The sequence below is a fragment of the Rousettus aegyptiacus genome, unplaced genomic scaffold (assembly GCF_014176215.1).
Source record: "Rousettus aegyptiacus isolate mRouAeg1 unplaced genomic scaffold, mRouAeg1.p scaffold_m13_p_10, whole genome shotgun sequence".
NCBI classification, from domain to species: domain Eukaryota; kingdom Metazoa; phylum Chordata; class Mammalia; order Chiroptera; family Pteropodidae; genus Rousettus; species Rousettus aegyptiacus.
Window position 1 is genome coordinate 25,558,870 of NW_023416285.1, and position 25,407 is coordinate 25,584,276.

The following is a 25,407-nucleotide window of genomic DNA, read 5'->3' on the forward strand; positions in this document are numbered from 1 at the left end:
CAAGGCCACACAGAAAGTAGGTGGTGGAGGCCAAATTAAAACCCAACTGACCCCAAAATCCTTGTGCTCTGCCACTGTGCTCTACTGCCTCTTGGCTGCCTCGGTGCTCTGGGAAGAAAGCTTCCTTTCAGCCCCTGCTTATTTAAGTCAGATTCAGACTGGGTTTGAGAATAAATGAAATAATTGTTCCCTTCAGAACTGATGCTATTTGTGGTCAGCGCAGCACAGACTCTTATCCCCCACTAAATGGGGGATTAGCATGGCAGCCAGTGCATCCTAAGTGGTCAGGGGCCATTGCCAGGTCCAGAGAACCAAACTGCCAGCAAGGCCCTGGCACCTCGGCGGAAGGGATGAGGTACCAGCATCTCAGAAAGTCTAAGAAGATGATTCTGCACAGAGATAGCCCAATGGGCCTATAACCTGAACTATCGTAAAAGAGGACCTTTTTGACAACTGATTCAAGCTTTCCCAAAAGATACACCATCAGGTCTTCACAAGCAATAAGGAAAAACATACCCCATGTCGATGTCCTGAGTGAGAAGAGTCAGGTTCACTTCACTTGCGGCCTAGCAGAACTGCCATGCCGAGATTGTCTCAGAGGACAAACCTCCAGGTATGTCTCAGTCAACACAAAACCTTCAAAGAACACAAGTGGCTGGAGGCAAAAGTGTTATAGTCGGGCAGTAATACTTTTGTCATAGGTAAACATGTCAAGAGAAGAACAGTAATAGAACTTAAATAGGATCAGAATTATAGTCATTGAGCCAGATTTATATAATATGACTTCCTTTCATAACAATCTATGAAATGTGACTGATGTTTTTGGAATCTCAAATGAACACCGTAGTTCCGGCCTAACAGCTATCTTCTAATACATTTATGTATTTAAAAGTATTTGTTCACAGATAAATATATGTCTCATTATCTGGGAGTCACTTCGAATTAATCTGGGATGCGAGCGGGGCAGTGGTAGTGGGCATCGATAAAGTAAGACTGGCCATAAGTTCATAACAGGTGAAGCTAAACAATGCGTGAGGGGAGGTGTAAAGATAAGCGAGTAATAAAAATAACCTTTGCATGAGATCCGTTGAGCCCCTCCGGTGCTCACAGCACTATGCCACATTCAGCAGAGCAGGCACATCCAGATGTCCCCCTCGAGGAGCTCGAAATGCCAGCAGGCGAAGGGAAGCATGCATTCAACCACCCGAAACTCGCAGTGGACAACAGAACCTTAAGAGAGGGAAAGGGAAAATCCACGGGCGTTCGAGTTCCGGTCGCCTGGTTAGTACTGTGCTAAGTGAAACAGCCCTGTTATTAGGGTTTGAAACACTATTCCAGCCTAATTTACAGTGCCCAAGACACGGCTCACGTAGAATAAACATCTGCGATCTTTCGTGGCGTGGGATATGGAGGGAAAGTAGACTAATTTTCTTCCTGGATAGAACATAGCAGTGCTCAAGTGTGTTATTTTAAATGAAATGCAAAGATTTAGCTGGGAAAGCATCTGGGAGTTGTAATGATGGACATAATAGGTGCAGTCAGGGCAGTGTCGGATAGAGAAGCTTTTCCGTGATTAGGTAATTCTAAAACTGTCTCTCAACTAAGAGCTTGAGGCACTTTTTTCCTTTATTGCAATCATCTTGGCAAACAGTTCAATATTCAAGTCTACTGGCCAAAGGCCCCCTCTGTCCTGGATGGTGCATAAGGAAGCTTGCCAAGTGGTTCTGGGGTCTGCTTTTTCCCCCAGGCCAGCCTGACCCTCCCCCTTTTATCCCTGACCCCCCCCTGTGGAGCAGCCCCAGTACAAGCAGGCGGGTCTCCAGATTGCACCCGGAACACCTGGATTGGAGTTGCTGTTCCCAAACTTTCAGTACTACATTTACAGTTTCTCAATTTATAATTCAAGATGACTAATTATCTCAATTATGGGAATCTTCTGCTAGTTTAATAACAGTGCTCTCATTTACCATTTTTCTTAGTTTGGAATAGTTTACCTCATTGCTAAAGCCATGAATCACGTATGTGAGCAAATTCCTTGATTCATTCTGTTCTGATACCTGAATTTAGTAAAACGACATGCAAAAATGACATTATGAAGAGGAGGTAAGCCACAGAATTTGCATAGGGTTAAACTAACATACTTTCAGAGAAATCTGTATAAAAACATTCTAAATTCCAGCAAATTAAAGGCTGTGTTAAATATCTATAATTTGTAATAAGGAGCAGTGTACATATATTTCATAAACTGTAGTCTCCCCAAATGATTTCTACTTAAGTTCCCAAACATAAATCAAATCTCTATTATATGCTAAATTCTGTGCCTATTTCTCAGATGCAGATAAGTAAGACTAAACCGATAAAATGTAGTGAGTGCTACAAGAGGTGCATATGAATATAAAATAGAACTATGATGCAGAACATTTTGTAAAGAAGTAAAAGAAACAGCATCAGAGCCTGAACTCAAGCAATTTACTGTCTAGTTCATTCCTTTTTATAAATAATAAAAGGTTCCCTTCCTTTGAGGTCATGGTTAAGAGCAGAGACTCTGGGTCTAGACTATAGGTCCATCACCTAGTACCTGTGCAACCTTTGGCAAGGAACTTGACCTCTCTGAGCTTCAGTTTCCTCATCTATGCAATGGGCCCGACAGCATTGCCTCATAGCAGTGTCAGGAGGAAGCAGTGAGATGGCATATGAGGAGTGCAGGGAATAACGCCTGGCACCCAGCGCACTGTCAATAAACAGTAGCTCGTTTTCATACCTACACTTCCTTGAACAGCAAAGCTTTCCGCAGTGAAAGAAAATCCTCTGGAGGACAGGAATTAGGGATTTAAAAGGCTGAAAGTCCTCGAGAATGGAGAGCTGTACTCAGGCTAGTGAGTCAGCACTTTTCTTTATTTACTCCCTGTCTGTTCAGAAATACTGACTAATATGCTCAGAGGAAAAGATTTAAGATGACTATGAATGACAAGGAAAACAATGAATCTTGATGGAGAGGCAATTTCCTCATTAAAGTTTTACTTTATTAACAACCAAGTTATGTGACATTGGGTCGGGGGTAGGGAAAGGAGAGAGAAGGAAAACGCAGATCTTTATGTGCTGGACTCAAAAGACCCAGAGATAGATTCCGTCGTTAGCTTTTTCTGGCACATCAGTCTGCTCTTCTCAAAGTGCTGACGAGGCATGGTCCGGGGCAAAGGACACCCAACCACGCGATCCAAACATATGACAAACTCGTTGTGAAGAGCTGCATGGGTTTCTCAACCTCTGATGCCTCCAAGTGACGTTTCATGAGGACGCGTGTGCAAGCATAGCAGATGAGAACTATTAGTTTGTCCTGGTCTACCTTCGAGAGGTGATCGAAAGATCTGGCGGATCTTTGATTTGACTGTTGCAGCAGTGGTAAGTGGCATCACCCTCCGAAGTGCACTCCTATCTCAAGACAGCTCTTACTTATAAACATGAAAATGCAGTATGTCCACCACCCTGCAGCTGAACATGGCTGTTTATAAAATAAAAATACTTGGTACTGGAAAGCCTTAAGAGAGGTTTGAGAAAACAGAGTTTCAGAAACATCTAGAGTGTGCTGCTTCTTATTTTGAAGCGTCATTTTGTTGGTATCTAGAAAAAAGATAATATTAGTATCCATTTACAGATAAAAGATATTAAATATTAAAAATGTAGGTATAAATTGAAATTATTCTTCAACTCTCCATGGCTTCTACCCTGTTTATGATCACAACAACCTTAATAAGATGCATTTCCCAGCTTCTGTGTTTCTGGAAGGTTCTGGAAGGTACGGGAAGGCCTCAGAGGATCAGTCATATTGGCTTCTCCACAAAGGATGTGGGGACTGCTAATGTCACTTAACTCTGGGCCTCAGACCGTGACACTTCGGCATTGGTAGATGTCTCGGCAATCACTGAATCCAGTTTTCCACACGGAGAAGTTTCTTCTTGGTAAAATGGTAAGCGTTCCTTTGAAAACTTTACCATGTGTAAAAACTATAATTTGAGATAGGCCTAAACACATAATATATAAATCTGAAGTAGCAGCAGTAGGATTGTGCCTAGGCCTGGTACATAGTAGACACTCAATAAAATGCTTCTTTCTATTCAGTTATCAAGTGCTCCATCTGCTGGTCAAATGGAATTTATTTCTAGCCCTGCAGATACTGATTAGAAAAACCACATGTCAGAAAATTAGAAGAGATAAAAGGAGCATCAGAGATGAAGGAAGTGTTACAGATCATCTGAACCATTTATTTTACACATGAAGAAGCTTATTATAATATTGTATATTCCTAGCTAGTAGGAATGGAGAACGTAAAACAATTTGTCACAATTACAGTTCACATGTAGTAAGTCTGAGGAAAGATTGACCAAGAGACAGACAAGTATGAAATTTTATAAGATAAAAATAACCCACATATTGAAGGTACTTTCTAGTTTAAAATTACTACCAGCCCTTCTCAGGGAAAATGGTAAATTGGGAGTTTGGATTTGAAGTCAATGCTCAAATCAAGGTTCCACCCCTGCTAGCTGTTCCTTGGTTAAGATAGTTACTTCCCTGGCTTAGTATCCATCATCCTTGAATTGTGAGTCATAACACAGTATTTGCTATGAAGATAAGCGACTGCCTATCTAAAGCATAACAGTGAGCACATAGTAGGAACCCCAAAATTGGAGAAGGAGGAAGGATGACATGTGGTTGTTGCTATTAGTAATATTTGGACTAACAATAGCTTTCCTAGAGGCCCACCAGCAGGGTTGTCAGGAGGATTTGAGGTAATGTACAGGAAAGTTCTTTGTAAATTGAAAACGTGCAATACAACTAAAATTTGCGTTATGAGTTAGATACAGAGAGGCAATATACTAAAGATTATGTTTTTAATCATCAATTTAACAACAAAATCTTTTTAAAAGAATAAATAAGGAATGTTTCTTGGACAAACTATGTTTTAGTTTGCTACCTGGAAAGACTATTCTGGATTCTCTGCTTTTCTAAACTCAGCTCAAAAACTGAGCAATTCTTTCTCTGGTTTGTCTCTCTCTTCTCACATTTCATTACATGCAGCTAGAAGAAGACAGTTCACACTTTCCTCCTGGAAATCTCTCCAGCTGCAACCGTGAGTTCTTAGGTGCCCTTTCTATTTCCCACGTAACCACAGGGAGCAGTGTTAGCAACCTTGCTGTCCTTACATAACAAGGGTCCCTTTTCTTCGGGCACCCAGGTCATGTTCCTCTGTCTTCAAGCTCTCATTAACACTTCCCCAGGGATCTGTTGACTGTCACTTGTGGTTTTCTCGCAGGCCTTCTGGCTCGCATTCTCCATCTCCTCAAGACCCTGTCAATTTCTGTTCATCACTTAGCCCCAAAGCCACTGCCACATTTCCATCACATTTATCTATTACTACATAAAAAGCTACCCCAAAACTTATTGCTTAGAAATAACTGTTGATTAACATTCCCCAAGCCTTTCTAGGCGCACTGGGCTTGGCGGGCCAGTCCTCCCTTGGGCGTCTCATGCGGGTGCAGTCAAATGGCAGCTGGGGCCGGATGTCCATAGGGCCTTGCTCACAGGACAGCCAGCTCAGAGCTCAAGTGGTGCTGACAGAAGTCACACATGGTTTCTCTATGTGGCTTGGGCTTCTCATGGACTTACAGCTGGGTTCCAAAAGCCAGCATGCTCGGAGGCAGGAGAAGGAAGCTGTCAGGCCAGTGAAAAATTATGCCTGGCACTGGCACAAGGTCACTTCTGCCACCTTCTCTCAATCAAGCAGTGACAGGGCTGGCCAAGTTGCAAGGTCCGGAGAAATCCTCTCTGCCTCTTGATGGGGCGTGTGGCAAGGTCACTTCCTATAAAATAGTGTGACAAGAGCTATTGTTGCAGATGTCTCTGGAAACTACAATCTGCCCTTTAAGGGTTTTAAAAAATGAAACTCTTTCAACCCAAAGAAAGGTGAGAGAAGAGGAAAAAGAAGCATTGAAAAAGTGAGACGAATAGCACAAACTAAAGAGATATAAAAAAAAAATCCAAATATGTAATAATCACGATGGCTGAAAATAGACTAAACTCATTGAAAGACAAAGATTGTCAGGTGAAATACAAATAAATTAAGTTTCGTCATACATGTAAGAGACACCCCTAAAACCTAAGAACAAAGAAAAGTTGAAAGAAAATGATAGAAGAAAATGGCAAATTGTTATTTGCAGAGAGCTGAGTTAGTCACACTAACATGAGACTATATAGATTGAGAGAAAAAAAATCGCTATAGAATATGAAGAGGGTCACCTCATAATGATGAAAACTCCAACTCACCAGAAAGATATGACAATCAAATTTTACAAAACTTAAAATATGGATTTTTTTAAAGTGTAAAGAGTTTTTTTTAATTAAGTTTATTGAGGTAACATTGGTTAATACAATTATATAATTTTCAGGTGCACATTATCATTTCACATCTGTATACTCTATTGTTTGTTTACCACCCAAAGTCCAGTCTCCTTCAGCTACCATATATTCTATCCCCTTTACCCACTTCACCCTCCCTCTACCCTCCTATATTTGACCTCTTTTACCCCGTCTACCTCTCCTCTCCTTCCCCATCCTCTACCCTCTGGTAAACCACTAGTGTATAGTCCATGTCCATGAGTCTCTGTTTGTTCATCCTGTTCATTTGTTGCTTTTAGGTTTCTATCCCACATGTAAGTGATATCATGTGATTTTCAACTTTTTCTGTCTGGCTTATTTCACTTAGTATGATTATTTTAAGGTCCATCCATGTTGTTGCAAATGGCAGTATTTCATCTCCTCTTGTGGCTGAGTAATATTCCATTGTATATATGTATATATGTACCACAGCTTCTTTAGCCAATCATCTATCGTAGGACACTTCGGTTGCTTCCATGTCCTGGCCATTGTGAATAGTGCTGCTATGAATATTGGTGTGCAAATATCTTTACGGATATGAATTTTCAAATCTGTAGAGTTTTTTTTTTATGTGTAACATTGGCAAAATTATTTAAAGTTAATAAATTTTTACTTAAGGAATTTCACACATTGTGATTCTTTCCACTGCCTTAGTTTCTCCTGAGTTTGAGACTTAATCTTCAAGATAGCCTTTTTAAAAAAACTTTGCTCGATCCACAGTTGCCATGTCAGTCAGTCCATAATTCTTTTAGATGGGCTTCTTTGATCTCCACTTGAATATGGACATACTTCAAAAATTCCCAACACGTTTAGGGTCAGAGTAAATGGATCTGTCTGTTTCTCAAATTCGGACACCCTCTAAACATGAATAAGTTCAAATCATATGAACTCCTAAGCTGTCACACCTAGAATACTACAGATCGTTGGGATATACCGATACCTAAGAACAAAAAAATCGAATGTTAGGTCTTCAGTTTTAGCAGCCCTGCCTTGTCATTCCTTCCCACAGATCTAACAGTTCTGTGAGTAAAGGAAATGGCATATTTACTTCATAAAGCGTTTTCAACACTGTAGCTCTATAGAAAAAAGCCCCATCAGGATAGACCTAAACTGAAAATATTTTTTAAAAATTATGATTGCATGTGCAATTTTAAATCATCAATGTGTAGAGCAGTAACTCAAAAGCAAGCAAGGCTAAATGATATATATTTTTTTATAGTCATACCAATGTGGTAACACTACTTTTTAAAAAACAAAGACACGTTCTACACAAAAGGCAGAGCAGTGACTGCCTCTTGATGAATAAGGGTACAATACAGAGATAGACTCAGCAGTACTGGTAACGTTATCTTTCTTAGGTTGGATTATGGATTCGCAGGACTTAATTCACTTTATTGTATTTCCCAATTGACATGTCTCTGTCACATATTCCTTTGAATATATTACATGTTACATAATAAAATGTTAAGATGAAAAATAACAGGAATTAAGTTTTACAGAGGAAACAAGGGAATGTAAGATATCGAAACGACAACTTTGTTAAATTAATAATCTGAATGGTTTTCCATAGTTCAATTCCTTTTTGAAAAAATTTCCTGTCATTTTATTCAATCTGAAAGTGTTCGTAAAAAGTACTTCAGGAGGTTCATGAATTCCCTGAAATAACAGGCAAGAGAGAGAGAGAGAGAGAGAGAGAGAGAGAGAGAGAGAGAGAGAGAGAGAGAGTGTGTGTGTGTGTGTGTGTGTGTGTGTGATGGAGGGATGAGTGAGGGAAGAGTCTACTCTTACGATAAGAGTGTGTAAAGATGAGCAGTGCAGAGTAGTTAAGGGGATGGGCTTGGGCGCCAGAAACACTTGGGTTTCAGTCTTGGATTAAATATTCATTAGTGTGCGGTATTAGTCAAGTTGCTTACCTCTCTAAGGGTTGGTTCCCAAATCCATAAAATAAGAATCACAATGCCCACCTCACAGTGTGAAGGCACAGACGAGAAGACATATAGAGATAGAGATAGAGATATATAGATGTATGAGTTAGGCACAGTTCCTAATACAGAATATATATGCTTTAATGATTATTCTTTTTATTATAATTTTAATCAAATCCTCAATTGGTCTGTGACCCAAAAAATTAAACAACACTCTTCGAGGAAGCAACATTTCCCCTGATTCTGTGAATTTAGCTCTTATTTATCCATTGTAAATGAGCAAAATGTGCCTAAGCTCGCTTTGTCCACTGCAGCCAACGAACACAGTGTTAGATTCTGGGGCTAAAGAGCTCACACTTTCAAAAGAAATACTGACTTACGAAAGCATTTTATTGAAAAACAAGGTTCATAAGCGTGCACACGTCCTACGTGTACAGCTCAGTGCACTTTCCCAAAGTGCACACATCCATCTAAGTAATGCCCAGATCAAGAAACACCACCACCAGCAACCCCAGCAGCTCTCCTCATGTCCCCTTCTGGTCACTACCCTGCCTTTCAAGTTATCCACTATCCTGATCTCTCACATCATGGGAAAGACTGACTTGTAGGCAATAAATTCAAGTATGGGACAAAAAACACATGATGTCCTTGCAGAAAGCACAAGGGATTTGGAGCCAGGCACACTTAGTTCGATCCCAGCTGATCCCTGTGAAATGGAGACCATACTACCTACTAGACTGAATTGTTGTGAGGACTGGAAATAACACAGATCACGTACCCAGCACGGCACCTTCTCTTGTGGACTCAGACTGCTATTTCCTCTTACGACACTAAGAGACCTGGATTGGGGGTCTTTGTTAGGATTAAATGAGATAATAGATGTGAGGGCACTTTTAAATGTTGGCATGTTATTATACAAATATAAAGTGTCATGTGAAAAGATACAGTATATTTGCCTTGTGGGCTTAACATTGTTAGATAATTTCCTGTCATAGTTAAAATAATATGGCAGCACTGGGACTCTGAATTATAGTTGTTCCAAATTATTAACCTGGTCAGACCTTGAATGCTCCATGTTTAGACTGGTGCCCACCCTGCTGTCAAAACTTTTTCTGAGGTGAAGCAATTGCCAGCATAAACACTTAATGGCCCACGTGAGGGTTCTTCCTTGACAGGAGGTATCCGAAGCAGTGGACTTGACAAAGAGGAGAAACCATCCACTAACCAGAGGCAGCTCCTCGGCCTGCAGTGGAGCGGTAGGGGGGTCATGCTGCATGCTGCAGAGAAACTGTTTCCACCTTGCATGGATACAACATAAATCATAAACCATTTTAAGTGGACGTAAAAGTAAAAGCAGGCATACCATGCTTCAACTATATTTATTACATATGTCTATGAGTGTACTTTTCCACCACTCCCAACCCCAGGGGAGAATGTATAATCATGCATTATATAAAACTGCAGAGTGTGAAGGGAAAAATAACTAAAGATAAGTTCAGAGCGAACACTTTTGGAGCACCTAATATGACCCAAAAGATGTGCATTATCTCATTTAATTCTCATAACATCTCTATGAGATTACTAAGAGGAAAATGAGGCTCAGAGAATCTAAATAGCTTGTCCATGGTGACACAGCTAGTAATTGGCAGAGCTGGAATACGAACCAAATCTGACTGATCCCGAGTGTGACCTCCTGGTAACTCGTGGTATTTTCCCTCTAGATCTGTAGTAGCCATTGCTGAAACCCTGACATTAGCATAGCTTATGAGAAGTGTGTAGCCACCAAAACTGCTATTCCATTTCTGTACAAGCATCCCCCAAGTGGTACATAATCTCTCGGGGAACTTATTTTTGAAGGAATATAGACAACCTAGAGTGCAGTAAGAAAAGAATGATCATAAAAGAACCAGACCCCATGTTTCCGGGCCTGAAAAGCTAGAAATGGTAAGCCTGAAAAAAAGGAGGCTCCTAAAAGGATTTCAGTATTTGAAATGCTGGCTCTCATTATGTAGTGCAGTTATTTATGTCTAGATGCAGACACAGGGGGCCAACTGAAACCAATGAACTAAAGCGAAACGAAAAATAGCTTTCCGAAAGACAAAGATATTTGAAGATGGAATGAGCTACCTTGAGAGGTAAAAAGATTCCCATCACCAGCAGGTCTGACAGAAGACAGAACACCTCATCATGGATAACGAAATTAAGATTTAAATTGTCTCACAAACTTTATAAATTATATGAACTAAATTCCATAAACTTGATAACTGGACTTTGGGTAATCTTGCAAAGAGGTAGAGAGACAACTGGGAGCAGCAGGGCTGGGGGCGGGGTTAGGGAGCGAGAGCCAAGATGAGGGAAGAGGTAGGAGTTTCCTTTCAAGAAAGTGCCATTAAAAAGTTATTCAATTAAGATAATTTCCTCTAGAGTGGCTGAAGATGTCGAATGTAATGATCAGGATAAGCTGACAGCCACGATTCCCATCACTCTGACCTAGAGTAATAAAAGTGACCAGTTTTAAAGAGAGAAAAGCATAAAGCAGACCCATAGAATAAGTCAGAAATAAACAAGAGTCTTTACAGTATTATGTCCTCGATTCTGGCGCTCCTGGGGCCCAATAGCTTTTTTGTCTTGAGTATTGTGATACTTCAGTATCTTAATCGCCCTCTTTTAAGGTAGCTTGACTGAATTTCTCTCACTTGCAATTAAGTCTCAGTACATGGTTAAAACAAGGAAAACCAACTAAAAGATATTTTGGAAAAAGTGCATCCGCATTTGAAACTTTCAGGCAGATTAGTAGCCCATTGTACCAAACACAGATTAAAGCCTCACCTCTTCCCAAATCTGGGTTTCAGTGTTACTCTCCTGGGCTCCTATAGCAAAGAGAACTGGACTATTTTTGTGTAGATTCACAAGTTCATAAATTCCACATGAGCGTTGGTCGTGTTTTTCTTGCTCACTGTGTAACCCAGCATCTGGCATTATCTTTTATAAATACGTGTATACTTCTCATTACTACATTCAGAGTGACCTTCTGTGCCAGAAAAGAGCAGCATGTAATGGAAACAATTGGTCTGCTCAGCAGAAGACCTGGATTCTAGTTCAAGCTGAAGAGCAAACAAATCTACTTCCTAGAAAAATGGGAAAATAACCCTCATTCCAGCTTTACACTTTAAAAATGTACCATTTGCTGAGAACCTATTACCTCACATTTCCCAATTCAAATAAACATTAACGACAATCATAGTTCAATCTTTTATAAGCAAAGTATATAGAATTTTCTCTCACTTTAATCCTATGAAGGGGATGTTTTCTTTATGATCTGTCAAGACTTGTGGTTCAAATCCCTTTGACGAACTGTCCAGCACCAAGCAGTGGAGCTAGTTGACACCCTCGTTGTTAGCTGTCAGGGTTCGCCTCAGCTTTCCAGCCAGATCATTCCTAATTTTGAAGTGGCCAAAGACTTGACAAGGCAGTGGTACAGGGGTCTCGCCATTTTCATCCGACATACTCCTGAGTCTTTGCACTAGAGCTCCCCACTGGGCTGAAAGCAACTCTTGTCAGCTCTGCATCACAGAATGGCAGCTCCTCCTGGCTAATTCTGCGCCCTTCCTTCACCTCCGACTGGAGTTACTCTCCACTAAACCACTTTGCACTTCTAACTCCATTTCAGCACCCTCTTCCTCGAGAATCCTGTGACAAAAATCAAAGACTAGTTTGCTTTCCATCTAGTCTATTTACTTTTTCTCTCCTTTATTTATCTCTGCTGATGTTAAGGATGTGTGAAGAGATTGCTAGGTCATGTGGTAATTCTATTAATTTTTTGAGGAATCTCCATACTGTTTTCCATAGCGGCTACCCTAATTTACATTCCCACCAGCAGTGTATGAGGGTTCCATTTTCTCCACAACCTTCCTACACTTGTTATTACTTGTCCTGTTGATAACAGCCATTCTTACAGGTGTGAGTTGGTATCTCATTGTGGTTTTGGTTTGTATTTCCCTAATATGATTTCACTCATGTGTGGTATATAAAACTGAAAGCAACAAGCAAATCAACTTAGGCACAGACAACAGTTTAGTGGTTAACAGAAGGAAGGGGTTAGAGAGGAGATAGATAAGGGCAAAGGGGGTCAACTATATAGTGACAAAAGGAGATCTGACTTTGGGTGGTGAACATACAATGCAATATACAGACAATGTACTATTGAACTGTATACTTGAAACCTACATAATATTAACCAATGTCACCTCCAATAAATTTAATAAAAAAAAACACACAAGCAAAATAATGACGATGATGATGCTTGGTAGGCTTGTCAGGTGTAACATTTTTATGTCCCCAAAAGATTTTAGTACAAGGTACAATGATATTTTCCTTCACAGACAACATTACAACTTTACCAGCAAAATTATTTCAATGTATTTCATTGTATTTAGTGAATTTAATTATATGATAAACACACACACACACCAAACCTTAATAGCACCATCTGGTGGTGCCTAATAGGAACTCCTCACTACTCAGTCATTCAGGAAAAAACTTTCTGAAGCTGTTCCCACCTCTGTCCAACCAGTTGGTTTTAAAATATGGCCAAAGAATGAAAAATGTAATTAAAGTTAAATCAAATCTTGAAAATTAGTGAACATACACAGGTCTTGTTTTCCATTTTCAGAGCTTTTGAGCATAGCAACCTCCTCTCCCCACATCCCATTGCTGTAGTACAAACTATTATCTTGCTTGATTTTTGTGTGGAATTTCAGTATGACATTTTATAAACATTTTTATCTTTTGAATATCTGGCTTCCCTACAAGATTTTATCTTCTCTTCCTTCTACGAGGAGGAAGCCCTTCTTCTGTCTTTCCTATAACCCTCAGTGCCACTTGACATATGATAGGTACAAAACTTTTGAATTAAATGAATCTTTTTAAGTTTAATGAACAGCTATTTTTAGATCAACCTTGAAACTGGAAAATTCACCTAAGAGAAAACTTTACTCTAAACTTTGAGATCCTAGGATAAGAATTAATTGAGCCACTAGAGAAGTGAAGTTCGTAGCCAGTAAGGGAGAACCGAAAGGGGCAAATTGATGGGTCTACAGATGTTTTTAGATGGGTTTGAAATTGTTTTAATTACTGAAAACGAATGGCTGAAGGGAACTTTTATCTAACACACCACATTTCCAACAATGACAGATACACAGCCTGTGCTTGAGTATTTATGGGGATGTGAAGTTGCTACTTCACAAAGCATCCTGCCAATATTTTGAGACTGTAGGCCACCAACAGTAGCAAAAGTCACAAGGTGGGACTGAATAATTATAGGCCAAAAGGTTAAAATTGTTAATAAATTAAAAAACAAACATAAAAGGTATTAATTAGAAAATTATTTATTTCTGCTTCTTTCATACACCTTATTGTTCAGAAAACAGTCTTACATACATATCTGAAATATTGTACTATCGCACACTCTACTTAAAGGCAAAGCACCACAGGTAAAGCTGATCAGCTGTCCGGAGTTCTCAGCTTACAGGATCTTGCTTCCTGATTTTACATTAATTTCTGCAAGTCAGAAATGTCCTCTCCAAACACTGTTAAGGGGGGTTGTAGAAAATAATCACTCTATTCAATATTATAGTTGTAGAAATGGAGTATATTTTCTTTAAATGAAAAACTGAGAAGGAAATGCCACTTAACATCATTGGTATGTCAGGAAAAAAATATTATGATAAGCTTGTCTCTGTGATACCAAGAAGATATTCTAGTCCAAGCTTTATTATGCTTCCCACGTTTTCTACTAATGCTTCTTTTCTGCTGCTTTTCATCCTTTTCCATATTTCATATTGGTGGACTGGTTTAGCCTTTAAAACTTCATTAACAGGAGCAAATCCAGTATCCACGGATTTCTTCTCAAAAGGTGCTCTAACCCATCAAATAGCCCCTGTAGAAATAAAATATATAAAGGTGAAATATATAAAGGGAAGTAACATTTCAAAATTCCCCAATTTTATGATGAATCAAATGACAATCTGAAAATATAACTATATGATTCCATTTTACAGCTTTTATTTTATATCTTGTTCCCCCTGAATATTTTACTGGGCCTCAGTTCATTACCCTCCTCACACCTCAAAGGATAAGGTTACAAATCAATATGGTAAACAATACAGAATAGGAAAAAAAAAAAGTAAAGAAAATTTTATGTAAAAGTTAGAGTCAGAATCAATTTCCTTTGGACTCTTGCAAAAAAATCATAAACCTTTTAATGGAAAGATTTTCTATTGAAAAATTTTGTAGGAGAAGGTGGAAAGATCAAGAGCTACTCACACCTGGTAAGCGAACCCCTGAACCCTCAAGCAACAGTGTGCAGAAGCATCTGCCCCTGTACCTGTTCCTTCAGGAAATGTCCAGGTAACAGTAAAAGGCCTTGGCTGCAGCTGCAGAACAGGACAAACTTCCTGTGGATCGAACAGGAGATCCTTGCACAAGTACAAATTGTAAATGTACTAGTTAGGCCCTAGAAGCCCTTTAAATTAAAGCATTACAAACTTTGGTTTTACAAAGTTCCAAACTTTTTCTTTTGTAATAAATCCTTGCAACTTATTATTAATTAAGGATCTGCAGGAACAGAGGGGGGAAAAAACTGTATAAGGCTAACTACGTTTAGAAAGCGTTTAATACACCCTGTTCCCACTGATGCTTTGAGGACTTCTCTCCTTTTGACACTTAATGGGTAAGCCTGGGAAAATCTGACTCAGTTTCCTCATCCTGTAAAATGGAGTTACCTCAAACAGTCTGAAGGACTATATAAGAGAATCTACTTAAATAGTAACTGTCACTCATGGTAATGAGCACTTGGCAATGTTAGCTGCTGTTATTAGTTCAGAGTTAAGTTTCTTCATTTGTAAGGTAAGGAATCAAAACTCTTCACACGGTTGAGGCTACTACAGTGCCTGGCACACGGCAGGCACTCAGAACGTGATTTTCCTCCATTCCAGCTTCTGGACTAACTTGAAATACAGGGCTTAGATCTATGCAGCCAATGTGACCTCCCTGGAACTCATTCTTGCTTTGCCTTCTGCTCTGTCAGCCTGGCCAATACATGCTCTGGGCAAGAAGAGAACTTAGAGCTCACACGACCACCTTTGCAACAACTCTGACACAACCGAATAGTTCTCACCACCACCGCCCCCCACCAAAAAAAAAACTGAATAAAAAACAAAAAGGCTCTGTGGGTATATACTGACTTTGAAGACCTCCATATAAATTTGCTACTATGACGCCTGATATTTCACAAAAAGCAAACTTTGACCTCAACTTCACAAGAAAGAAAAGTTCAAGATTTTAACAAAGTATCAACTAATGGTAGTAGCACTAACAGGCATTTCTCAAAAAACCATGACCTGTTCTTACATCTAATCCTTGCAACATTCATAAAAAGGTGGGTGAACCAATTATTCTTACAGGTGAAGAATGTGAGACCATGGGGGCAGTTAAGAGGTTTGCTCAAAATCACAGGGCAAGAAAAGAACAGAACCAGCATTAAAACACAAGTGTCCTTCTTACTCCTGGTCCACTATCTTCTCCAATGATCCAAAGACAGAAATCTCACTTTCTTCTTTTGGAAATAGAAATTGCTTATTTATTTATTTTTAAACTGGTGTCCATAATTCAATCTGAAACACTAAACTTTTAGGGTTCTGTTTATCTTTACAAGAAAAGCACTAATAATTACCATTAATATTATGCTTGAGAGCACATAAAACACCTTCTCATTTAATCTTGACAGTAATTCTTTGAGTCACATAATTAACTTCATTTAACAAGTTTGGAATCTGAGAGTTCACAGAACTGATCCAAAGTCTTAGAGCGAATAAGCAGTAAGCCTCAAATTGGCCTCCAAATTCCTCACTCCTTTTACCACTCCTTTAATAAACACTAACTCCATCCTCAGCAGCTGTACATATGGTTTCATTAAAATTACATCTCTTCTTTGCTAACAATGAACTTTAGATACGAGATTACACTCATTGAAAACAACCCAGCTTATTCAGATGCCAGACTCCTTACAACATTAACTTTCTGAATACAGCTCCAAACCTGGAAGCAAATGAAAGAGACTCAAACATCTAAAAGGACTGGGAAAAAGCCAGGCCACCAAGCTCCCCTTCAGACAAGACTGATTTAAAATGCAGTCAAATAGCTAGGTTATCTATTTCCTCAAATCACAGAATAACCAATAAACTGAAGAGGAGGAAGAAAAGAATAAAATTGCAATAGGTTATAACAACAATGATAAGTGATAGGTTACACTGAGGAATAAACTAAAAAAATGAGAAGTACTAATATGTTTAGTATAAGTATAGATGGAGTCAAGAAAGCGAAAGTATGCTTAATATTCAAAGTGTCCAGCAAATAACAGTTATGAAATAATAGATACTAGCTAAATCCAAATGTGAAATGGTAAGGAGACAATAAAACAAACACTTTTGAAAGAGGTCTGTCAAAAATGAGTAAGATAAAGTTTTAGTACATTCAACATTAAATTTCATTTATATGGAAGAATCATCTGTATATATTATCCTATTCCCTAAATGATGTTGTGTTATTATATGCTTATTTTTTATTTATCATTTATCACCTCCCTTTAGGAAAACGTTTTTCTGAACTGGTCTTATGAACTTAGGGTTTACTCAGGGGCTCCCTAGCTTTTCTCATCAGGCTTAATAAACACTAACTCAAATTGCTCAAATGGAGACTTTTGCCAGTCTGAGTAACGCAGGCCTTTTGTCTTCAAGTATATAATAGCTTTTTAGATTATTTTATAAAGCTTTAGAACAGACTTGCCTAAATGCAAGAATCTATCCCTTCACTCCCAACCAAACACTTTGCCTAACTTTAGGCCATTACATCAAGACACGGCAGGCCATCTTTTTTATTTATTTATTTTATTTTATTATTTTATTTTATTTTATTTATTTCATTTTATTTTATTATTTTATTTTATTTATTTTATTTTATTTTAATCAATTAATTATTTTATTTAAAGTTTTTATTTTTGAATGTTCAGATTCTGCTATTAGGTCAAAAATATTCTAATAATGGTGGCTAAAGAGACTCTAATGACCATTCGTTACTTTTCAGGAGAACCAAGGATGAACTTGTACCAGTTTTCTTCCGCCCAGTGTACATTGTTTTTTTGAACCTGTGTACATTTAAAAGGTACCTCATATACACATACACACAACTTCGTGTACATAATCTCATAAATCATATTGGATAATTTTTATTTTCAAAAGGAAAATTGCTCCTTTGTAACTCAGTACAACAAAAATATCAGGCACTAATATTTGATTTTTCATTTTAAATGTACTGTCATATATGCATATAGTCAAAAAACAGTTGTTCATTAGCATCCATGTTTCTTCAAAGACCAGGCATCAAATAAAGCCATTTTTAATTTGTAAAATTGTATCAGTAGGGGAGACATAAGATATTTTCAAAGCATAAATCATAAACTATAAAATTAATAGTACCATTTCACCACTACTGTTTTCTCCTATTTAACCTGAAAAAAAAACCATAGTTACTGGTGATTTTAAACATCTATTTGTTGTTGCTGTTCCACTCACTATGTATTAAGCTGTTTACACACGTTGGGATCAAAGATAATGTGTCTATAAAAAGAATGACACATCCTCTCCTTGTTGGTGGTACTAACCAAAACCCTATTGTGTGCAATGTATTTGCCCACAGACCTGGCTCATCACCGCAAGTGAGGCCTGCAAATATGCCAGAATATTGTTCTTCCCTTTCTTTTCTAAAACTATCCGTTGTTTCTCCCCATTCCACACCTAAGATACCAGGGATTAGGATCTGTAGATGAGAAATCATATCAAAGAGGGAGCCATAAATTCCTTCCTCTTAAAAATTTCAGTCCTAGAGTTAGCTGCATGACAAGTTACAGAAAGTAGCAATTTTCTGCTTAGATCATTGTTCTGCTTTGATTACACCTAATCATAATCCACAACTGAAACCCAGAAAGTATACCCTATTTTCTATTGTTGACTTAGTCAACAACCTTAGATACTGGCCTGCAGAATGGAGAAAGTAAGACAAATGTTTACATAAATAACTACAAAAGTAAGATGGAGGCAATCCAAAGAATTAAACACTTTCCAAAGCTTTTTGTAAGCAGTCAATAGCTCTATTATCCTAAAAGTCAAATGCCTGAGCTAGAAGAAAAACATAATCACATCCTATAGAGGGGACCTAAAATCATAAAGGAGAATGGGAACTGTAGGTAGAATCTGGTTCTGAGGCCAAAATCAGCCCACTTTCTTTTTGTTCTGCTCTGTCTCCAAAGGTTCCTTTTGTTTTGGCTGTTAAGTTTTAATAGCCTTTTTATCCTCTCTGGGAGCCTCCTCTTATCTTGTTTTGCTATGGGAAACTTGAGCCTCTTTCATCTAGGGGCAGGAAAAAGAGGAAAAGAGGAGGCTGGAGTACCCAAATCTTCATACAGCCAATGGCCAAAATTGTCTTCCCTGAACAAATACAAGAGCCCAGTCAGAGGGAGCTATATGGCCATAGATATTCAGCTGACAAAGAACACTAGGGTCTCTCTTCAATTCTTGCAGGGCTCAGATGGGAACATAATTGCCGGATAAGTACTTCTGACTTTCTAGGGGGAAGTCTGATTTTTCCACCTCAGACGTGTTATAGATAATGAGCAGGTTAAGCCAGTAAAAGAAGTGAACTTGTGAAATTCAAACACATTAGACAACTTCCCTTTTCCATCCAAGGCTTAATGGGTTTTCCTCTTACTAATAGTCAAAGAGCACTAGCAATTAATGGTCAGAAAATACTCCCTACTATTACCAATACCACTAGAATTCCCTATGTTACAGACTAACCACAAAGCACTTTAGAAAAACAGTGGTCAGTGACGCCACAGCAAAGCAACTCAATTTTCTCATGAACATGTACAAAGATGCAGTTAGGAAGACCTACTTACTATAGTTATAAATTTGAGTAAGTCACAAATTTCTTTAGTTCTCAGAATTTTCATCTGTTTAAAATGAGTGAAGTTAAATTTCCTACGATTTTATGCGGTCTAGGTAATTATTTTACAAATTTGCAACAGAAGTAAAGTTGCTGAATATATGAAGTACTTAATAACTTACGGTAGTTTCATTCTCATGAATACTCTAGCCATGAAAAAACTCAATAGGACACAGACAAATCCAATGAATAGAAGAAGAAATCTATTGAGTTTCGGAATGTTTGGTGCATTGGATCGGTCTAGGATTATGAAACCTAAACCTCCCATTGTAAACAGGAAGCTGGATGCGAGTCCTTCCATAATATATTGTCCATTTACTCTGAAAAAGAAAGACCACAGCAAAACAAAAAATGAAAATCCCCAGAAAAACCAAAAAATTTTCCTTAGATTGAAATTCCTACTTCTGTTAAAACATTTGTGTGCTAATTTTTTATTCTTTTCCTTATAACTATTTTACTACATTTCTGGATATTCATTTCCAGAAATACATATTGAGAGCCTATTATGTATCAAGCACTATTCGGGGTTCTGGAGCTACAATAAACAAAACACACAAAATGTTTTGTCTTCATGGAGCATATGTCCAAAAAAAGTTTTAAAACCTCAACTAACACAACTGTCTATGAAAATCAATACTCACATTTTAATTATTGGCTTAAAAAGCCAATTATTGTATGTATATGACCCTTTACTCAGAACTTAAGTTTAGCTCTTAAAAGTTATGCTGTTTAGATTTCTATAAATTTCAAATTAATTCTGAATTGTTTGTAAATGCTTCTGGAAAAGTTTTATAATACTTAATAAACCTCTTATTTCAAAGGGAAAAATTTCACAGCAAGCGTTCTTAACTAAGGCTCCATGAACCCCACAAGCATTCCCAGTAATCTATAAACACTTAAAAGTTGTATGCAAATTGTTGTATATATCTGAATCTGATTTTTCTAGGGATACGGAGCTTTCAAAATTATCAGAGTTCATGTACCTCCAAAAGCTAATTTCTCTTTTAAAGGGATAATTTATACACAGGCATATGCAAAGAAGGTACATATTTTTTGTTAACTAATTGCTTTAATTGAAAACTCAATATATTCACCAGGCTCAAAATTCAAAGAGCACAAATGATGACACTGTAAAAGGTTTCTCTACCATTAAAGATCTCCTATGATCTAGATCTTATCCCCAGAGAACCATAATAATCTTTTCAGGAATATCCTATGCATGGAATAGCATTAATGTAGGTATAAATATAAACATATAGCTATGTTTAGGTAGACAGTTATCAAGTAAATTTTAGAAAACAATACAATAAGCATGGGGGGGGGGTGAACAAAACCACACTAGAATGGTGTTTCATTGCTGAAATGGAATTCCCAGGTTTCAAAAACTATTTTTCTTATTTAACAGTATAGTCCAGGGATCCACAAATGTTTTCTTAAATGTCCAAATAGTATATATCTTAGGTTTACAGGCCATATGGATTGTGTCATACTTACCACTGTGGCTTGAAAGCAGCCACAGATAGTATATAAATAAATGGGTGTGCCTAGTTCCAATAAAGCTTTACTTGCAAATTCATTTGCTGATCCCCAGAACTGTCCCTACAAGTGTATTTAAATAAATTATATCATTGTGAACTATTGTATTTCCGAATAAATGAATAAATAATATACTTCTACTCTTGCTCTTGCCTGCTTCCTGCCAATTCCAAATTTAGCATTCTAAAACAGCTATTGTCTAAATACGGACGATCACCATAGGTTTCACTCTTTTAAAATAAGCAGGTATGCCCCAGTAACCTTCTTTCCCACCACCAAATCATTCAAAAAGGTATCTTTTACCTGTAGGCCAAGAAAGCTACTGGTCTCTGATGCCCATGTTCGTCAGTCATAGAGCCAACGCTTGGAGGTTCAACAATAACATCATAAATTATTCCTACGTGAAAGACAACAGTACAGATTACATTGGCTCCCTAATTTTTAAAATGGGACTAATCATCTGTCTCTAAAGGTTCATATGTATTTAAATAGGTCTGCATGTATTTAAATAGAAATACAGGTATATATAAAAATGTGTTTTTATAGTTAAATGTGGCCCGGCTCATTATCTCTTAACCTTCAGATAAACATTCAGAAATTCAACACTTTAGAATGACTTGTAAAAGAATATTATCCCTGAAAGAGGTATTTTATAAAAGAAATGCATTAACTGCTCCTAATATTCAGGAATATCTCCACAATAAAGGAGATGTAATATTAAAGGTTATATTTCAGTTCAAAGAAATGTTCCACATAGCTTGGGTTTGTTTTTATAAATTGAGAGCTACTAGAGAAATTTTCTTGCTTAAATATAAAATAAGGAAACATTTTGAAATCACACCATCAGCACTAGAGATTCGTGATCATTAATGTTAATATCTATGAACATCTTTAAGTTTTCTGAATCTCCCACTGTCAACATCTATTATTTATCTTCTCCATTTTTCTCCCAACATCCTCACTTCCAGCTTTTCTTAAGCACAAAAAGGCTGTGTCTCCCTCACCCTTAACTATCAAAATCATACAGGAATTCCCTAATCTTCCCTCCCTGCAAAATCTATAAACTGGTACCCGAATCCATCCTTCTCTCTTTCCTTCCAGGTATGTTCAAAGAAGAATCCCTCCCAGGTGGGATCCCTTCTGCAATTATTAGGACTCCACCCCCTCTCTTGCCTTCTCAGGGACTTTACTCCTTTGGATATCTCTTCTCCCTCCTATATTTCAATCTGTCCTTCCCTACATCAATCTTCCCTAGACTCCAGACCCTTCTAGCTAACATCTTATTTTTATGCTTCCCTTTTCAAAGGGAGTCAGGCTTCCCTTCTAGGGGAAAAAAAAAATAGCAAACTTGCCATCTCCCCTTCCTCACTTACCCTTCATTTCTCAACTCGCTCCGATCTGGCTTCTGCTACCACTGATTATTACTCTTGCTAAGGTCTCCTATAACTTCCATGTTGCCTAATTCAATGGACACTTTTCAATTCTCATCTTAGGTTTCCCAACAGTACTTGATCCAGTTTTTTTAATTCATTTTTTTGGGGGGAGGAAAAATGGCTTCTTGATGGCTTTTGTAACACTCCTGTCCATGATTTCTAACTACCTCTATAGCTGAGCCTCCTCTTTCATAAAACCACTAGTGTTGAAGTTCCTTAGGGCTTGATTTACTGTCCTCTTTTTCTACATTCTCTCCTGAATTGAACTCATTCCTTCCCAGGGTTTTCAAATTCTCTGTGCTAATGACTCTCAAAGTGCCAACACTTAATAAATAATGTTAGCACCATTAGAATGATATGTCAGTTCCCCAAGAACAGGGATTTGTCTATCTTCAGTATCTGGCTTATGGGAATTCAGAAAACATTTGTTACTGACCAACTTCAACACAGCTAAACTCATACCTGCTAACTCACATATCCAACTATAGTTGGTTATATCTAACTATTATATATCCCATAATGACCTCTGGTTCACCATTCTTCATCAAAAAAGACTTCATTTCTTTAATCTCAGAAAATGATACTTTCATCTACTCAGATGCTCAAATTTGACACCAGTTAAGATTCCTTCACACTCATCCTTCCCCTACATCCAATCAATCTATCGGAAAGATATTTCCAAAATATCTTTCATATTTTTCTCTATCTCTGCTGCCTCCAACCTAGTCTAGTCTAAGTCAACTACAAAACGTACTTAATTCATCTCTCAGTCCCATATCTGTCCATACTTTTTCCTCTGCCTAGCATCCCCTTTCCACCAATCCTTCAGATTTTGCTAACATGTCATTTCCTCAGGAACCACTCTCCAATGTAAATGATATTCCCAACTCCCATTTTCTCATAACCTCTTAATCTTTCCCTTCAATGCATTTGTGGCACTTTGCAACAGAAAAAAACGAAAGGGAAAAAAAGTTATGTGGTATTTAACATGTCTCGATCATGACATTTAGAAGATTCAAGAGAGCAGAGTCCTTATCCTTTACTATTGACCCCAGCACCTTGTGCCTGGAACTTAACAGGGACTTGATACATGATTTGCTGAATATTTCTCTGCAAAAAATATTATTTATTTATGAAGGACAGTTTTTAAAAGAGACTTCTTCTCAGTGGCAAAAATGATTCCTTGTATGAGAAACCTCATGGCCTTGGCTACTAAAAGGTGTCCTTTTCACATTCTTGCAAGGGTTGGGGCAGAGAATCTCCAATCTCACAACAACCAAAAGGGAAAAAGGAGCCAAGATGAAAACTGTGAGGCTTCTAGCAAAGGCTCTGGCTGCAAAGGAAGTAGAGATTGCCGGAGAGAGACTAGCAGATAAAAGTAGACAAAGACTCTACTGAACAGAAGGGGGGAAAAAAAAAGGCACATGCATTTTAAATTTCATTTATTCAATACAGTACCTATTAATGTGCTGAGCAGATGTTAATGCTAATGCAATGCTAGGATAGTATCTTACCAACATAAAAAAAAATTAAATGTAATTTATTTAAGCGAGCATAATTGTTACTATTCTAGACTGGGCGTGGGAGTAGGGCGGAATGTGACTGATTCAAAGGTACATTCTAAAACTAAGCTCTCATACTTTCAGATTCTTCCCTCTTTAGTACAACTGTTCTCATAAAACATCTCTGAAAATGAAGACGTCTGACTATTCTCTTCAAAGCAGACCTTTTACTGTCCCTACGCTGCAGAGCCTGAATTTCATAATTTCCGAATTAAGTACCCCACTTTCGAAAATGTAAAAGTACAGTCGAATAATCTTGAGTAAATCGTGGAACTTGGCTTGAAAGGGTGGAGGCTCTGAAAAGGCTGTTGCCAACTCATCACTACACAAAGCAACGCCCCTTTTGCCACTTTCAATTTGAAAAGATCAGAATAAAATCCAGAAGCTTTTAATAGTAATGTCCCTTCTTTAAATCGTCAACTTCTGCTTTCTGAAATACAATACCAAATGCAAATCCATCTCCAATCTCAAATATTCATCAAAACTGTGGTTTCAGAAAATTTCATTCATGCTCATCGTTGACTGGGGTAAAAAGCAACACAGGACCCTTAGGTTTGAGGTAACAAACGCAAGAACTTCCAAGTCTCTTCCAAGGTTCCAGGGACCAGAGACAGAGAGAAGGTAAAGTCCCACACCCTCTTGACCAACCATGGAAGTAAAATGGGCTAGCCTAGACTTCTCGGGACTTTGCAAGCAATGAAAGAGCAACAGTCTGAACTTGAAAAACATTTTCGGCTTGGATCCCTAGGATAAGAAGATAGGCAAGGAAAGGCAACAAGGAGGAAGAACACGAGTGCTCCGAGGGCGTGAGGACAAAAAAAAAAAAAAACCTTGGGACTGTTAATACTTGGGACCCCAGAACTTCCCTTCGTAAAAATCTGGAGCAGAGCGATGCTTGCCCCAGGGCGAGTCAGCTCCAGGGCGAGCAGGCTCTCCGCCCCTCAGCACCTCTCCGTCCCCGGGAAGCCCGTTACCTCCGGTGATGAGGAAGTAAGACACCACCACCAGAGCGTACACCGTCATGGCCGAGGGCATGTGCACCCAGGGCGGCTTCTTCAGCTTCAGGTTGGGGCATTCGAGCACCAAGAACGGGACTCGGTACAAAGTCTCCATGTTGGTGGCGGCAAAGGAAGCTCTCAACCTGAAGTCCCACGCGCCACCCGGAAACAGGCCAAGCCTGCCTATCGCCAGCGCGTGCGCGGAGGAGGGACCTGCAGGTCCGCAAAGCTCGGAGGCAGTTTACATACCCAGCGGATAAAAGATGAAATTATAAAAACTACTTGAAAGTTTTAAAATTATGTATTATTGAATGTAAAACATAAATTTTAATAAGAAGCTCAGTTATTGTCGATAAATAATTAGGTGATTTATGTACCTTCAAGGACCTGCAGGGCTTCTGACGTGGCCCAGCCGCAGCAGCTGAGGGAACCGAATCCTTCCAGGCCCGCCCACTTGCTGACG

The 25,407-nt window shown here is 38.4% G+C and overlaps 1 protein-coding gene and 1 non-coding gene across 2 annotated transcripts; both read right to left on the minus strand.

Annotated features, from left to right (window-relative positions):
- Positions 1-7,415: 7,415 nt before the first annotated feature.
- Positions 7,416-7,543, minus strand: LOC118608830. Its single transcript, XR_004953205.1, has one exon. It is a non-coding gene; the product is annotated as a small nucleolar RNA SNORA18 (small nucleolar RNA).
- Positions 7,544-13,726: 6,183 nt separating this feature from the next.
- OSTC (oligosaccharyltransferase complex non-catalytic subunit) lies at positions 13,727-25,116 on the minus strand. The gene is made up of 4 exons (XM_016140854.2): positions 24,921-25,116; positions 21,255-21,348; positions 19,538-19,735; positions 13,727-14,295 (listed from the first exon to the last, which is right to left on the minus strand). The coding sequence occupies exons 1-4, from the start codon at positions 25,057-25,059 to the stop codon at positions 14,277-14,279; spliced, it is 450 nt and encodes a 149-aa protein (XP_015996340.1). The 5' UTR covers positions 25,060-25,116; the 3' UTR covers positions 13,727-14,276.
- Positions 25,117-25,407: the final 291 nt, after the last annotated feature.